Genomic DNA, 18,882 nt, shown 5'->3' with positions numbered 1-18,882 from the left:
TGAATGGCATTGGCCTGTATACACTGCACTTTAGTACTATTTCTTGTATATTATTATCTCAACCCTAATGTTTCCCTGCATCATGCAGTATTAGGCAGTTATTATTGTTTACATTCTGGGTTTGTATATGAATTTATGAAGTACCATATGCTGTTAGCACATTCGGCACCTGGCCGTGTTTATTTGGATTATACAAACATATGTGTATCTTTTTTTTGCCAGTGTATTTAGTATTTCTGCTGTCTGTACTTTGATACAAGCATATCTGTATTATTTATTTACTTCATGATTACATTTTCACCAACTGGTCTGCGGACGTGGCACCATGCTGTCGCTTTACCCTGATTTTCTCAATATATATCTGTTTTTATGACTAAATATTGTCTTGTTGGAATTTTGAATAAAATTTATATATATATATATATTTTCACAAGTTGCTCTAGGACCCATTTTCTTTGTTTGGTTTAATGCTGTTGTTTTAGTGGATGAGCTTATGATTTATGGCCCTTATATTTGGAAATATCTCTATATGGATATATATCTCTCTCTCTCTATATCTATATATATCTATCTATATATATATCTCTATCTATCTATCTATCTATATATATCTCTATCTCTCGAGAGAGATTAATAAAAAGTGGGACTAGCCCCTTAAAGGGGTTATCTCACCAACGTCCACAGGATAGGTGACCAATGTTTGATCAGTATCCCAAAAACAAGAGGTCACACATCTGTCCTTCATGTGAACGGAGAGGCATAGCCATAAGGTATCAACACCTAAAGCCTCTGTTTTAGGACACCATTTTTATAAGTGGATGTAAATTAGTTATACTTAAAGGGGTTGTTGAATTAATACATTGTCATGAAAAACTGTCCTAAACTACTATATTGTGCTGATAGCGGAAGAGACAAGAATGTCAATTTTTATCTCTGGTCTGACCTCCATTTCCCTGCAGTAGGTCAGCAAATAACCATTGTCCTGTATTGCAATCCCCCCCCCCCCCCTCACCGGACTCCTAAATTCTGACAGTGGACTCTTAAAGAGCTTCCAAGCATACCGAACATGTGTCATTTATTGGGGTTACTGCAGGGGAGTGAAAGTGAAGGGAGACATCAGAATTACATCCTCCTGTCTCTTCAGCGATCCACACGTTACAGTAATTCTGTGTCATTTATAATGTGACATTCACCTTTAGGTGTAGAAAGAAAAAAAAAGTTTTATAAAAGAGGCCATTACCTGGATGAATTGGATGATGTTGATATTAAGACATCCTGGAAGAAAAAAAATAAGATAAAATAACATTATCCGGAGAGAATTTCTCTTACCTTATGTTAATGCATGATGAGAACATCCCGTCTACATACTATGAGAAGGGAATTGGGCAGTCGGGTTACACCGATCAGCCATAATATTAGACCCATATATTGGGTAGGTCTCCATTGTGCCAGCCATGACCCATCGATGCATGGACTCCACTTCTGAGAGTGATCCCTTAAGTCTTTTGTCCTCCAGGGAACTTCAGACAAAAGGATCATGCTTGATAAAGATCTATTAGGTCGAAACGTCGCTGCTTTGATGGCATAATAAAGCTACCTTTTTGAAATTATTACATCCGGATGGAGCACTGTGATCCTTTTGTCTGAAGTTACCTGATTGTCCTGGAAGGTTCACCTGGACTTTGAACGGGCGCCCCAGTAAGTGAGTGCTGTCAGCCATCCTTTTCTACTTTTGTCCTCCAGGGATCATGATTCATCAAACCAGGCCACCTTCCTCCATAATACATCTCCCATCCTCGCTACAGGTCTCTTTTGTGCACAATTTTGCCTCTTTGACCAGTCAGCGACTCCACAGCCCTTTATACAGGAAGCCGCGACGCCCTGGTTTCTAACACTTTTGTATCATCCTCATCATGCCAACCCGCTTTGTAGGCATTACTCTTTTAAGTACAATTTTACAATCAGATCAAAAGTAACAAAATAAAGCAATTTTACACACAAAAAAATAAAAATAAAATTAGCTTGGTACTACAGCTCTTTTGCAGGCTTATGTGTCTCCATGGTTACAGACTACAAACAAACCTTGTGTAGTCTTATCCTTTGATCATTTATTACTTTGTTACCTCTGCTACTGTCTGAAGGTTAGTGAGAAGCCCCATGATCTTTTTTCTTTGGGTAATCATCTTAACTAATTGCGGTTAAAGTGATGAAATGGAAGAGTCACGTGTGCTTTCAAAGATTAAATTACCGTATACACCGGAGTGTTTCGCCATGTGGAATAGTGAGCTATATTGTGATAATTATCGATGGTGCAGCCCCGAGCACGTACACAGCCAGGGAGGAAATAACCAGCACAGAGAAGATACAAGGTGCGGGGGAAGGAGGAAGAGGCGAAAGACACCATTAAAGAAAACAAACAATAATTACAAGACGTTGTAATTAGAAATATCGGAAATTATATTTAATCTGGGCAGGGCAGACTGCCAGCGATGTGGAGTATACAAGGCCGATGGGCAGGCAACACTGATTTTCAAGGACTGCTGCCAAGTGAAGAGATTTTCTGGGGACAGAGAGAAAAACAAAACAAACAATACACTGAATTTTTGCAGCAAAACAAAAGTCGCTGAAGCCAAATGCTGCTGGTCGGTCAGTGAGAAAATATTACTTTAAAAAAATACATTTCTCCCAGACATTCAAGAAAAAAAAATTAAAATTTGATTTTTTTGGGGATAAAATTTTTCTTATTCCACATCGCAAATCATGTGATTCTAAAAGGAATCGTTCAAGAATATGACTGAAAAAACAGAAAATGCAACAGGAAAAAAAAGTTTTCACAGTAGAGGACATTTATAAAATGGAAAGAAGTCAGAATTCTGGCCTGATTTTGCACTGCACCATTTTTATTGTGTTTTAGAAACTTTTTTTCACTTTTTTTTTGTCCCGAAATGTGGCACAGTGATCCAAAGAAGCCTTCTTCGATGTTCCAAAAATGCAAATTTTTCATCCAGCATGAAACAGTGTGATACATTTTGTGCATTCTAAGATTGTCTAGTCTAAATTTATGTTGTGTAAAAGGAACAGAAAATTTGTAAATCTCCTTTACAAAAAAAAGAAAAATGAAAAACACAAAAAACGGGCATTAAAATAAAATAAATTCTGGAGGGAAAAAAAAAAAAAGTGTGTAAGAAGCTATTGGTACCAGGCCAGTCCTAAAGAAGCTGAACATACAGGGTAGCCCATGGCTCTCAGGACGTTATCAAACCAAAACTAACATCACTGGCATATGTGCCATGGAGTGGAACAAATACTTGGCATCTTGTATAGAAGTCCCCTCTGGTGTTAAAAAAAAAAAAAAAAAGAATAAAAAAAAATTATATCTATCTAAATATGCAGCTCTGGCAAAAATTAACCCCTTCACGGCCGGAGCTTTTTTTGGTTTTGCATACTCGTTTTTCGCTCTCCTCCTTCCCAGAGCCATAACATTTTTATTTTTCCATCAATTTGGCCATGTGAGGGCTTGTTCTTTGCGGGACGAGTTGTACTCTTGAGCGACACCATTGGTTTTACCATGTCATGTACTAAAAAATGGGGAAAAAATTCCAAGCGCGGTGAAATTGCAAAAAAAAGTGCAATCCCACACTTGTTTTGTGCTTGGCTATTTTTGCTAGGTTCACTAAATGCTAAAACTAACCTGCTATTATGATTCCCCAGGTCATTACGAGTTCATTGACACCAAACATGTCTAGGTTCTTTTTTATCCAAGTGGTGAAAAATAATTTCAAACTGCTTAAAAAAAAAAAAAAAAAAAAAATTGTGCCATTTTCCGATACACGTAGAGTCTCCAGTTTTCGTGATCTCGGGTTAAGTGACGGCTTATTTTTTGCGTGCCGAGCTGGCGTTTTTAATTATACCATTTTGGTGCAGATACGATCTTTTGATCGCCAGTTATTGCATTTTAATGCAATTTCACGGCGACAAAAAAAAATAAAAATTAATTCTTGCGTTTTGACACTTTCTTGCTATGCCGTTTAGCGATCAGGTTAATCCCTTTTTTATTGATAGATGGGGCGATTCTGAAAGTGACAATAACAAATGTGTGTAGATTTGATTTTTTTTTTAATTGTTTTATTTTGAATGGGGCAAAAGTGGGGTGATTTGAACTTTTATATATTTTATTTTATTTTAGATTTTTAAAAAATATTTTTCTTTAACTTTTGGAATGCTTCAATAGTCTCCATAGGAAACTAGAAGCTGGCATAGCGTGATCGGCTCTGCTACATAGAAGCGATGCTCAGATCGCTCTTATGTAGCTGAATTACTGACTTGTTATGAGCGACGACCACTGGGTGGCGCTCATAGCAAACCGGCACTGACAACAATAGAGGTCTCCAGGAGACCTCTGGTTGTCATGCCAATGAACCCATGACCCTCGATCAAGTTACGGGGGGGGTCACAAACGCGGGCATTTACAGCACGATTGCCGTAAGCGCCAATTAAATGCCACTGTCAGTCTGACAGCGGCATTTAAATAGTTGATACCCACGGGTGGATCCCAATTCAAAACAGCTGACATGTCCCGGAAAAGATGTGGGCTAACTGCCGGAGCCCACATCAAAGGGGGGGGGAATACCGACATCGGCGTACTGTTATGCCCAATGTCGGTAAGGGGTTAACAGACCACTGCAAATTGTTCAGTTTGTCTGATTTTTCTCTTTACAGGTATATTTTTGAGTAAAATGTAAATTGTTCTTTTATTCTATAAACTACTGACAACATGTCTCCGAAGTTCCAAGCAATACATTTTGTATTTGTCAGAAAATGAGAAACGGTCAAATGAACAAAAAAATAAAAATGCATTGCTTGCAGACCTCTAATAATGCTAAGAAAACAAGTTCATAATCACTTAGAAACAACAATACTAATGTTTTAAGTAGAAAGAGTTCAGAAATCAATATTTTGTGGAATAACCATGATTATTAATAAGAGCTTTCATACGTCTTGGCATGCTTTCCACTAGTCTTTCACACTGCTTTTGGGTGACCTTATGCCACTTCTGGTACACACATGTAAGCAGTTCTTCTTTGTTTGATGGCTTCTGACTATCCATCTTCCTCTTGATTACATTCCAGAGGTTTTCAATGGGGTTCAGGTCTGGAGATTGGGCTGCCATGATAGGGTTTTGATGTGGTGGTCCTTCATCCACACCTTGACTGACCTAGCTGTGTGGCATGGCGCATTGTTCTGCTGGAACAACCAGTCCTCAGAGTTGGGGAACATTTTGCCTAAGCAAAAGGAATCAATGTTTTTCCAGGATAACCTTGTATGCGGCTTGATTCATACATCCTTCGCAAAGAACAACCTGCCCAATTCCAGCCTTGCTGAAGTATCCCCAGATGATCACCGATCCTCCACCAAATTTCACAGTAGGTGCAAGACACTGTAGCTTGTACGCCTCTCCAGGTCTCCGTCTAACCATTAGACCACCAGGTGTTGGGCAAAGCTGAAAATTAGACTCATCAGAGAAGATTACCTTACTCCAGTCATCTATGGTCCAATCCTTATGGTCTTTGGCAAACTTCAGCCTGGCTCTCCTTTGTGTCTCATTGATGAAAGGCTTTTTTCTAGCTTTACATGACTTGAGTCCTGCCTCTAGGAGCCTGCTACGAACTGATGTTGCTAAGCACTTCACCCCAGCTGCCATTTCTTTTGTAGGTCACTTGATGTCATCCTGCGGTTGCTGAGTGACATTCAAATAAGATAAGATGACGGTTATCCCGGTCAGTGGAGAGTCATTTTCGCCCTCTGCCGGTCTGTAGCTTTGTTGTCCCCAATGTCTGCTGCTTGACCTTGTTGTAATGAACTGCCATCTTAGAAAATTTAAAGATGGAGGCAACATGACGCTCACAGTGTTCCTCTGCTAGTAAAGCAAGAATTGAGCCCTTCTTTTCCTCACTCAAGACTTTTCTTTTCAACTGCTTTGGTATGGCTAAAAGTTATTTTTTCATTCCTATTACTTTGGGGATATTACTAGCACTTGTTTTGCCATCCAACTTGTCCTATTGCAAGAGGATTGTGAACACCACAGCAGGGTTTTGTATACTTTCCTTCGTTAAATAAGATTTGGTTCAGGTGATCACCTACTCAGAGGCACATTAAGTAGAATCAGGTGTACTCTGGTTGGAATTCACTGGAATGGAATGGTTGCGAGACAAGTAGAGAAATTACAGCCAGAGCATATGCATATATATGTATATGTATATGTATATGTATATGTATATATATATATATATATATATATATATATATATATATATATATATATATATATATATATATATATATATATATATATAAAATCAGGACAGCATCATATTACCACAAATGTAGTGCAAAGCTTTCCAAACCAATGGTCCGATGGCTTCAATCATAGAAGAAAAAAGGAAAACCGCACACAAAAAAATAGAAAAAAGTGGGCTTTTAATGCCTGTACGGCGTGGCAACGTTTCGGATATACAATCCTTTTTCAAGCAGTGAACATACAAATGAAGTGAGTTTATATAGCAAATACACATGTTCTTCATTAACAAACCATTATCAAAATTTATACTTTTTAGCCATGAAAGTGACTCCAGGAAGACACCGACAATCTAATACATGCTGGAACACAATTGTATGGTTTTTTGTTTGTGTTTTCATTAGATTGGGACACCTGATGGATTTTAATTGATTATTTAGTGTATTTAGGATATATTCACAATGCACTTTATGTGATCTATATATTTTTAATATACTTTTATGTACTCATGGAAAAATCACGGATGCACTTTATCACATTATGGAGTATATCGGCACTCATGGCTAAAAAGTATAAATTTTGATAATGGTTTGTTAATGCAGAACATGTGCATTTGCTATATAAACTCACTTCATTCGTATGTTCACTGCTTGAAAAAGGATTGCATATCTGAAATGTCGCCACGCCGTACAGGCATTAAAAGCCCACTTTTTTCTATTTTTGCGTGCCGTATGTATGTATGTATGTATGTATGTATGTATGTATGTATGTATGTATGTATGTATGTATGTATGTATGTATGTACGTACGTACGTACAGTGGGGCAAAAAAGTATTTGGTCAGTCAGCAATAGTGCAAGTTCCACCACTTAAAAAGATGAGAGGCGTCTGTAATTTACATCATAGGTAGACCTCAACTATGGGAGACAAACTGAGAAAAAAAAATCCAGAAAATCACATTGTCTGTTTTTTTATCATTTTATTTGAATATTATGGTGGCAAATAAATATTTGGTCAGAAACAAAATTTCATCTCAATACTTTGTAATATATCCTTTGTTGGCAATGACAGAGGTCAAACGTTTTCTGTAAGTCTTCACAAGGTTGCCACACACTGTTGTTGGTATGTTGGCCCATTCCTCCATGCAGATCTCCTCTAGAGCAGTGATGTTTTTGGCTTTTCGCTTGGCAACACGGACTTTCAACTCCCTCCAAAGGTTTTCTATAGGGTTGAGATCTGGAGACTGGCTAGGCCACTCCAGGACCTTGAAATGCTTCTTACGAAGCCACTCCTTCGTTGCCCTGGCGGTGTGCTTTGGATCATTGTCATGTTGAAAGACCCAGCCACGTTTCATCTTCAATGCCCTTGCTGATGGAAGGAGGTTTGCACTCAAAATCTCACGATACATGGCCCCATTCATTCTTTCATGTACCCGGATCAGTCGTCCTGGCCCCTTTGCAGAGAAACAGCCCCAAAGCATGATGTTTCCACCACCATGCTTTACAGTAGGTATGGTGTTTGATGGATGCAACTCAGTATTCTTTTTCCTCCTAACACGACAAAATGTGTTTCTACCAAACAGTTCCAGTTTGGTTTCATCAGACCATAGGACATTCTCCCAAAACTCCTCTGGATCATCCAAATGCTCTCTAGCAAACTTCAGACGGGCCCGGACATGTACTGTCTTAAGCAGTGGGACACATCTGGCACTGCAGGATCTGAGTCCATGGTGGCGTAGTGTGTTACTTATGGTAGGCCTTGTTACATTGGTCCCAGCTCTCTGCAGTTCATTCACTAGGTCCCCCCGCGTGGTTCTGGGATTTTTGCTCACCGTTCTTGTGATCATTCTGACCCCACGGGGTGGGATTTTGCGTGGAGCCCCAGATCGAGGGAGATTATCAGTGGTCTTGAATGTCTTCCATTTTCTAATTATTGCTCCCACTGTTGATTTCTTCACTCCAAGCTGGTTGGCTATTGCAGATTCAGTCTTCCCAGCCTGGTGCAGGGCTACAATTTTGTTTCTGGTGTCCTTTGACAGCTCTTTGGTCTTCACCATAGTGGAGTTTGGAGTCAGACTGTTTGAGGGTGTGCACAGGTGTCTTTTTATACTGATAACAAGTTTAAACAGGTGCCATTACTACAGGTAATGAGTGGAGGAAAGAGGAGACTCTTAAAGAAGAAGTTACAGGTCTGTGAGAGCCAGAAATCTTGATTGTTTGTTTCTGACCAAATACCTATTTTCCACCATAATATGCAAATAAAATGATAAAAAAACAGACAATGTGATTTTCTGGATTTTTTTTTCTCAGTTTGTCTCCCTTAGTTGAGGTCTACCTATGATGTAAATTACAGACGCCTCTCATCTTTTTAAGTGGTGGAACTTGCACTATTGCTGACTGACTAAATACTTTTTTGCCCCACTGTATATGTATGTGTGTGTATATATATATATATATATATATATATATATATATATATATATATATATATATATATATATATATATATATATATTTTCTCAATGGAGGCCGGATGACGGACGCAAAGAATGTGATGCAGCACTTACGCACTGTTTATAGGGCTACTCTTACCTTTTTACTGTTTTTGCAGTCATCCTGTTCAGGAAAAATAAATAAATGAAAAATTAATTCTCCGACATAGCACAGTAAGTTATGAACAAAGCTGAAGCCACCATCTCGCTCAATACAATACATACAGTACATCAGGGTATAGAATGTGCCATCACTTTGTGTTTGGTGAGGGTCTGACCTTTGGAACACCCTGAGAAGGAAAGGGTCAGATTTCCAATTCAACTGAGCAGCTCTTCTCCAACTTCTTAGCACATCGGTGACCGGACCAAACACCATGGAATGGAAAAAAAATAAATGCTGCAGTGCTGACGTAGCGGTGCAGAAACTTTCATGCTCAATAATCCCAGAGGTCAGAACCCCAATACTCAAAATGATGGGCTATCCTACTGATATTGCGGAAATTAGACATGTGATTATCGCGAGAAAAACAAACCTTTCAAAAAAGTCCATACGTGCCCATACATAGATGAAAAATACGCACCCGCTACCTGGCACCTTTATTGCCAGCCATAAGGCAATGTTCACATGTCGTGTTTTTGCTGCGTTTTCATTACTGCGTTTTTGTCAGGATACATTTGTTTTTTGTGCATGCTGATAAAGTTTAGCGCTTAAAAAAAAAAAGGAGATTTTTGTGTACTCACCGTAAAATCTCTTTCTCTTAGCCTCTAATTGGGGGACACAGGACCATGGGTGTTATGCTGCTGTCCACTAGGAGGCGACACTATGCATAATCTGAAAAAGATTAACTGTGGCTCCTCCTGTGCAGTATACACCCCTGGGCGGCATCAGCCTTCTCCAGTTTTGTGCAAAAGCAGTAGGAGGAACGTAACATGAATAACAATTAAGCCTGTAAGAAGGCAACTATGTAGGAGCTCAAGAAAACAATATGAGAACTCAACAGTTACAACGGCCCGGAAAAGGCAACAGGGTGGGAGCTGTGTCCCCCAATTAGAGGCTAAGAGAAAGAGATTTTACGGTGAGTACACAAAAATCTCCTTTACTCTGTCGCCTCATTGGGGGACACAGGACCATGGGACGTCCTAAAGCAGTCCCTGGGTGGGAAGCAATGGACGAATATTGTGCAGACAGGCCCCTATACTTAGGGCACCGCCGCCTGCAGGACACATCTACCCAGGCTCGCGTCCGCTGAGGACTGGGTATGAATCCTGTAGTGTTTAGTAAACGTGTGTAAGCTAGTCCAAGTGGCCGCCTTACACACTTGTTGTGCCGAAGCCTGGTGCCGAATGGCCCAGGAGGCCCCTACCGCCCGTGTAGAGTGTGCCGTAATACCGGCTGGAAGAGGAGAATTCTTAAGGCGGTAGGCCTCTTGTATGGTGGATTTGATCCACCTGGCAAGGGTAGCTTTGGAAGCTGGCAGACCCTTGTGGCCGCCTTCCGGAAGGAGGAAAAGAGAATCAGACCTCCGGAAGGACGCAGTCCTAGACACGTATATACGCAATGCCCTGACAAGGTCAAGCGTATGCAGAGCCTTCTCCACTCTATGAACCGGACAAAGGGATGGTAGTGAAATTTCCTCATTGAGGTGGAAGTCGGACACAACCTTCGGAAGGAAGGATGGGACCGTACGAAGAACTACCTTGTCCTGGTGAAAAGCCAGGAAGGGCCGTCTGCAGGAGAGTGCTGTCAGTTCAGACACCCTGCGTAGCGAGGTGATTGCCACCCGGAAAACCACCTTCTGGGAAAGAAGGCAGAGCGGGACCTCCTTAAGGGGTTCGAAGGGTGGTTCCTGCAATGCTGTCAGGACCAGGTTGAGGTCCCACGTTTCTAGTGGTCGTCTGTAAAGGGGAACCAATCGGGAAACCCCCTGAAGGAACGTCCTTACTTGCGGCTTGGTAGCAATGCGCCTTTGAAAAAGCACTGAGAGGGCTGACACCTGGCTCTTAAGCGAGCCCAATGACAGCCTGGCTTCCAGACCGTAGGGAATAAGGGAGTGGGATCTGGCCATGAGATTCGCACCAGGTAAAGAAAGCTTTCCAGGTACGGTAATAAATCTTGGCAGACGCTGGTTTCCGTGCTCTGATCATGGTTCCAATGACATCCGTCGAGAGCCCTGCCTGGGTTAGAACCCAGGTCTCAAGGGCCACGCCGTCAAATTGAGAGCCCCTGAGTTCTGGTGGTAGAACGGGCCTTGTGATAGAAGATCGTGGCAGTCGGGGAGGCGCCAGGGGCGTCTGCTGTGAGTTGTACGATGTCGGCGTACCATGTGCGTCTGGGCCAGTCCGGTGCAATTAGGATGGTTGGAACTCCCTCTTGTTTGATCTTCCTCACCACTCTGGATATCAGGGGGAGAGGTGGAAAAATATACAGAAGCTGGAACTGGGTCCAGTCCTGAACCAGAGCGTCTGCTCCGAGCGACCGCGGATCGTGTGTTCTGGCCATGAAGTTGGAGACCTTGGCATTGAAGTGGGATGCCATTAGGTCCACATCCGGGGTCCCCCAGCGGAGACAGATCTGTTGAAAAATTTCGGGATGGAGAGACCACTCTCCCGAGTCTATTCCTTGTCGGCTGAGGAAGTCTGCTTCCCAGTTGTCCACACCCAGAATGTGGACCGCCGAAAGAACCGACCCTGTGTCCTCCGCCAAGCGGAGGATGTGTGACACTTCTCGCATCGCCTGGGTACTGCGGGTCCCCCCCTTGGTGATTCACATATGCCACAGCCGTGGCATTGTCCGACTGTATTCTGATGTGAGAGGCTGCCAGTAAGTGATGGAAGGCCCTCAATGCCAGAAGGATGGCACGAATTTCCAGGATGTTGATGGGCATGGTCGCTTCCACAGGGGACCACTTGCCCTGTGGTGTAGGTGCACCGCACCCCAACCAGTCAGGCTCGCGTCGGTGGTCAGAACCTTCCATTGACCTGTGAGAAAGGATTTCCCTTTTGCTAGCGAGGTTGGCTTGAACCACCAGTGCAGGGACTTCCTGGTTGACGACGTTAGCTGGAACTCCCTGTCGAGAGAAAAGGGATTCCTGTCCCAGGACTTGAGAATGGCTAGTTGGAGAGGTCTGAGGTGAAACTGGGCAAATGGGACAGCTTCTATTGCTGCTGCCATCTTGCCGAGGACTCATGGCAAACCGGAGAGATCGAGGGGGTTTGCGGAGGAGGGTGCGAACTGCTAGTCGGAGAGCCAGTGCCTTGTCCTTGGGAAAGAGCACTAGACCCCTGGAGGTGTTGAATAACATTCCCAGGAAGGTCAGGGACTGACTCGGGGTTGGTGATGACTTTTGTAGGTTGATTAACCAGCCCATGCGACTGAGAGTATCGGTTGTGATTGAGACGCTGAGCTCGCAGTCCTTGAGGGTGGGAGCCTTGATGAGTAGATCGTCCAGGTATGGAACGACTACTATGCCTCTGGAGTGCAGGATGTCCATGGTGGCTGCCATGACCTTGGTGAACACTCTGGGAGCTGTGGCGAGTCCGAAAGGGAGAGCCACGAATTGGTAGTGGTCCTGGCCTATTGCGAACCTGAGAAACCTCTGATGGGCAGGTGCAATGGGTATATGCAGGTATGCGTCTTGTATGTCTATGGAGGCGAGATATTCTCCCTTCTCCATGGACGCAATGATGGACCGAAGGGATTCCATGCGGAAATGACGGACCCGTACATATTTGTTGAGCTGTTTTAGGTCTAGTATGGGCCGTACGCTGCCTCCTTTCTTGGGAACTACGAACAGATTGGAGTAGAACCCTCGGAAGCGGTCGGTCGTGGGTACCGGTACTATGACTCCTGCGTGAAAAAGCGAGGAGACCGCTTGGTGGTAGGCACGAGCCTTGGCTGGCGGTTTTGGGGGGACAGAGAGGAAGAATCGGTCCGGTGGTTTGGAGGTGAAGTCTATTTTGTATCCGGAAGACACTAGTTCCATGACCCACCTGTCTTCTGTAATAGGCAGCCAGACTTGATGAAAGAGCAAAAGTCGGCCGCCTACTGGTGTGGTGTCTTCCGGAGTCCGTGAGTCATGATGAGGAGAAAGTCTGAGATTTTCCTCCTCTGGGCTTAGGCTGGCCTGCTTTTGACTGCCAGGTCTTGTCCGACCTTTGCGTCGATCGTGAGTTGTCCCTGCGTGGGGAACGGTTACGATTTTGTGCTGGATGCGAGACGGACCAGCCAGAGGAATTCCGAAAGGATCGGAATCGAGTTTGGTTACGCTTCTTGTAAGTGCGTTTAGGTTTCAGTTGGGGAAAAGAAGTACTCTTACCCCCGGTGGCGTTGGATATCATAGTGTCCAACTGTTCACCGAAAAGTCTCCCACTGAGGTAGGGGAGGTGCGTGAGGGACTTCTTTGAGGACGCATCCGCTTTCCATTCCCGCAGCCAGAGGATACGCCGAATCGTGATGGCGTTTGATGCTATCTCCGCTACTCCCCTTGCTGAATCCAGAGCTGCATGGAGCATGTAGTCTGCTACAACTGCTATTTGAACCGCTTGGTCCGACAGCTCAGGAGCGGATGCTTGGAGAGCTTGTAAATTCTTTGCCCAGGCCAGAATGGCCTTGGCAGCCCAAACTGAGGCGAACGCGGGAGCCAGGGATGCCCCTGCTGCCTCGAAAATTGAACGAGCCATGCGTTCTACCTGCCGGTCTGCTGCGTCCCTGAGGGTTGAGCTATCTGGCAGTGAAAGGAGGGTCTGTGCTGCTAGCCTAGAGACTGGGGGGTCCACTTCAGGTGGATCTGTCCATTCCTTGGTGTCCTTCTGTGGGAAGGGGTACCTCGCCTCCAGATATTTGCGATTAGCGAATTTTTTCTCAGGTTGTGAGAGCTGCTTTTTAAGGATCGCCTTAAACTCTGGGTGGTTAGAGAAAACCTTAGGCGGCTTCAGAGGTCCTTCAAAGGAAATCTTATGTTCTGGGGCCTCTGGTGGCGGATCAGAAATGTCCAGCACCCGATGGATGGATGAAATTATGTCCTCAACTAGCGCTGTATTGCTAGGAGGGATTGGGATCAAGGACCCCTCCGTGTCTTTGTCTGAGTCAGAGTCACAGATGCCTTCCGAATCCTGTGTATCACTGAGGCGTCCCCTGCTGAGTGGGCTGGGGAGGAGGCCTTCTCTGGTCGGGGATTGCGGAGATCTGCATTGTCTGTCCTTGGAATGGGACGGTTTAGATGACCTGGAGCTACGGTGTCTCTCCCTAGAGGGGGATGACCGTGTGCTATGGGATGATGCAGATGGACTTGATCTATGGGTCCGCTTGCGTCCTGACCTAGACGTGGATGTGCCAGGGTCATCTTGTTCCTGAGTCAAGCTCTCCCTTTGCTGGGTAACGGTCATAGCCGGGGCATGACCCTGCAGAGCCTGAAGCAATGTGGAGGTTAGGTTATCTATAGACTGCGTCATAGATTGCGATATCTGAGTAGCCCATTCCGGCGTGGCATTAGACACCGAGGCATTGGCAGGGGCTTCTTGGGGCTCTGACACATTAGCTTGTATACAGTTCTGACAATGCGGGTACGTGCTACTACTGGGGAGAGCGGTCCCGCAGGCTGTGCAGAATGCATAATAGCAGTTCTGCCTGGTTCTCTTGGACCTTGAGCCCGGCATAGTGCACAGAGTGCAGAAGTGCTGCCAGCAGAGGACCTTACAGGGGTAGAGAAACCAATAGGGGAGTCTTATAGGTAATATGGATTCACAGCTGAGTAAAAAAACCCAGCTGTGATCTTACCCCACCAGTGTGCCCCTAGGTCCATCGAAGAAGATCCACAGTCCTGTGCCCCCCGGAGACTGGCTGCCTGGTCCTGCAGACCGGGAGATGCAGGGTTAATCTGCAGCCGAAAATGGCTGCTGAGACAGAGAGGAAAGGAGGAGAAGGGGGCGGAGAGCTGGAAAAATGGGTATTATACCTACCGATAATTCGGTTTCCAGGAGTCCATCCTGACAGCACAATGGAGGACGTCCTCCTCCTCCTTGCAGGGACAGGAAACACAACACGAGAGGTTAAAAGGTCCCACTCCTCCCCCTTTCCCTCAGTGTTTTGACAAGTACCACACTATGGATAGATATACTTTGAAAACTTTATTAACCAAACATATTACAGCATATGAACTGGCATGCATAGGGGGGGAAATAACGGTGCTGTCAGGATGGACTCCTGGAAACCGAATTATCGGTAGGTATAATACCCATTTTCCAGGACGTCCCCCTGACAGCACAATGGAGAATACCAAAGAAAACTCCCTTAGGGTGGGACAACTGCTTGGAGAACCTTTCTCCCATATGATGTCTGTTGGGCTGCCATAACATCTAATTTATAATGCTTACAAAATGTGTTTACTCTGGCCCAAGTTGCGGCCTTGCAAATCTGATCTAGAGACGCTCCTGCTCGCTCAGCCCATGATGCTGAGACCGCTCTAGTAGAGTGCGCTTTTATCCCTGTTGGGCAAGCTATCCCCTCTGATGAGTAGGCTTTTGAAATTATAGTTGTGATCCATCTGGCTATTGAAGGCTTGGACGCTTTTTTACCTCTATTCTTACCCCCAAACAGAATAAAAAGATTAGGGTCCTTTCTCCAGGAGCTAGTGGCCTCTAGATAGCTTAATACCGCCTGCCTAACATCAAGGGAGTGTAAAGCTTGTTCTTTTTCATTAGCCGGGTTCTCACAAAAAGACGGTAAAATTATCTCCTGGTCTCGGTTTTTAACTGAGGCTATTTTAGGGATAAATGCCGGATCTAGTTTTAGAATAATATGGTCTTCTCGAACCTGAAGATATGGATCCTTAATAGATAGGGCTTGAATTTCACCTATGCGTTTAGCAGTTGTAATTGCAACTAAAAAGGCAGTCTTCCAGGTACGTATTGAAATGGGCATGTCTTCCTCAAGATTATAAGGATTTTTACACAGCGCCCTGAGGACCAGATTTAAGTCCCATGTAGGAGCTAGTTGTCTTAACGTAGGCCGTAATCTTTGGATAGCCCTCACAAATCTAATTATCCAGGGGTGGGAGGCCAATGGATAATCTAAAAAGGTACTAAGGGCCGAGATCTGGACTTTAATTGTACTCGGCCTGAGCCCCAAGTTAAACCCTGTCTGTAAAAAATTTAAGACTCTAGGAACATCCAAAGCCCCCGGTATCACGGCCGACCTGCCACTTTCCAAACAAAACTTCCTCCAGATTTTGTGGTAGATGGCTGTGGTCACAGGCTTCCTACTAGCCTGTATGGTTGTGATTACTTCGTCCGAAAGACCTCTGGATTTCAAGATGTCCCTTTCAGGATCCACGCTGACAGATGTAGCCTCTCCGGATCCTGGTGCAATACTGGTCCTTGGTGAATGATATCCCTCCATAACGGGAGTTTGATAGGGTCTTCCACTGACAAGGCCCCCAATAACGGGAACCAACTTCTCTTTGGCCAGAATGGTACAATCGTGAGCACCGTTGCCTGGTCCTCTTGAATCTTCCTCAGCACTATTGGAATAAGTGCTATTGGGGGAAATGCGTAAGAAAGAGGTTCGTTCCATGTTTGGCTTAAGGCATCGACTGCTTCTGGTATGTCTGAAGGGTTGAGAGAGTAAAACCTGGACACCTTTGAATTTTTCCTTGTGGCGAATAAATCTATCCTGGGCGTTCCCCAACGGTGGCATAGTATCTGGAACATCTCTTGATTTAGTTCCCATTCGGTCGGACAAACCTTCTTTCTGCTTAACTAGTCGGCTAGAATGTTTTGAGAACCTTCTAGATGAACCGCTGTTATCGACAGGACCACGTTTTCTGCCCATGTGAATATTGTTTGCGCTAGAATTTGAAGCGCCCTGTGTCTGGAACCTCCTTGATGTCTTAAAAAGGATACTGCTGTCACGTTGTCTGACAGGATTTTTACGTGCTTGCCTTTTAGGCATGAATAGTTTCTTCTGAGAGCTTCCCAAGCTGCGTATAGTTCTCTGTAATTTGACGACATCTGACTGATTTCTTTGGGCCACTTGCCCTGAAAGAATTTTCCTCCTAAGTGTGCTCCCCATCCCCACTGACTTGCGTCTGTGGTGATTACCGCACAAGGGGAAGATATCCAAGGAACTCCACTTCTTAGATTGTCGTCCCGGGTCCACCATCGCAGTGAACTTCTTACCTTCCTTGATAGAAGCATCTTCTTGTCTAATGATGAACGGGAACGATCCCATACCGAGAGTACTTGTTCTTGTAAGGGTCTTGAGTGCGCTTGAGCCCATCTGACACAAGGGATGCACGCTGTCATCTTCCCCAAGATTTCCATGGCCATTCTTATCGTAACTGGCTTTCTTTGAAACTGTAGCACCATCTAAATTAATGAGCTTCGTTTGTCCCTTGGCAAGAAGGATTGTCTGGTTGTAGAATCCAAAAGTACTCCCCAAAAATTTTTTCGGGTCTCTGGTCTTAGATGGGACTTTCTTCGGTTTACCACCCATCCTAGTTGTTCCAATACTGCTATGACCCGATCTGTGTGTTGCCGCAGAATGATCTCGGACTGTGCTACGATGAGAAAATCGTCCAAGTACGGAATTATTGTTATTCCTTGGTTTCTTAGAAACGCCACTACTTCTGCTACTAATTTTGTGAAAATTCTTGGAGCAGATGCTAGACCGAATGGGAGGCATTGAAATTGGAAGTGGCAGGTCTGGTCCGGAAAACTCACCGAGAATCTCAGAAGCTCCTGAGAAGAGGGGTGAATCGGAACCTGATAATACGCACTCTTCAGGTCGAGAGTTCACATCATCGAATCCTTGTTTATAAGATGAATGGTTGACCTGATCGATTCCATTCTGAATTTTTTGTACCTGACGTATACATTCAGAGGTTTCAAATTTATTATTGTACGGGATTCTCCCGACGCCTTTGGAATCGAGAATAGGGAGGAATAATGACCTGTGTCTAATTCTGGAAAGGGAACTCGAACTATGACCTGGGACTTGTACAGATCTTGCAGGTCTAAGAACATAGGGGAATTTGTAGCTACCACTGTTGGTGATATAACCCTCTGCGGTACATGGGAGACCAGTTCTATTCTGTAACCGTCTGAGATTATTTTGAGGACATAACTGTTGACTGAGATCTGACTCCAGTGACTTAAAAAGAATCTTAGTCTCCCGCCTATTCCCATGGCGTCATTGCTTTCTTGGTCTATAATTTGAACCAAAAAGGGAAGATCTTCCCCTTTTGTTCTGGGTGTAAGAATTCCTAAATGTTCCTCTGCCTGATCTCCACTGCTCTCTATACTCCGGTTGTCTGCGGGGGGGAGGGGGGGGAAGTGGCCTCCTCCGAAAGGGCTGAAATCTCCTAGGTTTATCCTCGGGAAACCCTTTTTTACTATCAGCTGCCGATTCTAGTATGTCGTCTAGAGCCTGACCAAATATCCTAGAACCTGTGAATGGAATGGCACACAATTTATTTTTGGATGCATTATCCCCCGACCAAGATCTAAGCCAAATGGCCCTACGGGTTGCGTTTGACAAAGAGCTATTTCTGGCCGCAAATCTAACAGATTCGGCTGAGGTGTCTGCCATGAAAGCCGTGGCTGACTTTATGATAGGCAGGGAAGAAATTATATCAGCCCTTGGAGTCTTATTAATTAAATGTTCTTCCAATTGTTCCACCCACAGGAACATGGATCTTGCTACCGACGTGGCTGCGATATTAGTCTTTATCAGAGCTGCAGAAGTCTCCCAGGTTCGGCGTAACAGAATATCCGCCTTACGGTCCATGGCATCCTTGAGGCTAGATGAATCTTCGAAAGGTATGGAAGTCTTCTTTGCCACTTTGGCTATGGGAACATCTACCTTAGGAATTTCTTCCCATGTCTTGATCTCGTCTGGATTAAATGGAAGACGGTTCTTAAATTCTCTAGACATCACCAACCTACGTTCCGCATCTCTCCATTCCTGAGATATCATACGGCGAATATGGTCGCTCACCGGGAACACTGTTTGTTCTTGATGTGTGAGACCTCCGAACATCTGATCCTGTCTAGATCTTGGACGTGGATCTTCCTTTATTTGCATGGTACTTCTGACCGCT

At 44.3% G+C, this 18,882-nt stretch overlaps 1 protein-coding gene across 1 annotated transcript in view; it reads right to left on the bottom strand.

Annotated features, from left to right (window-relative positions):
* CYB5B (cytochrome b5 type B) overlaps positions 1-18,882 on the bottom strand; it is a 57,247-nt gene that overhangs the window by 2,383 nt on the left and 35,982 nt on the right. Inside the window, exons 3-4 of the mRNA XM_077288522.1 lie at positions 8,886-8,909; positions 1,241-1,275 (exon numbers count right to left, since the gene is read on the bottom strand). Coding sequence (XP_077144637.1) covers positions 1,241-1,275; positions 8,886-8,909 — 59 coding nt within the window. The remainder of the gene's footprint in view (positions 1-1,240; positions 1,276-8,885; positions 8,910-18,882) is intronic.

Source organism: Ranitomeya variabilis, chromosome 2, assembly GCF_051348905.1.
Source record: "Ranitomeya variabilis isolate aRanVar5 chromosome 2, aRanVar5.hap1, whole genome shotgun sequence".
Classification (NCBI taxonomy): domain Eukaryota; kingdom Metazoa; phylum Chordata; class Amphibia; order Anura; family Dendrobatidae; genus Ranitomeya; species Ranitomeya variabilis.
This window is presented reverse-complemented; position numbering and strand designations above follow the sequence as displayed.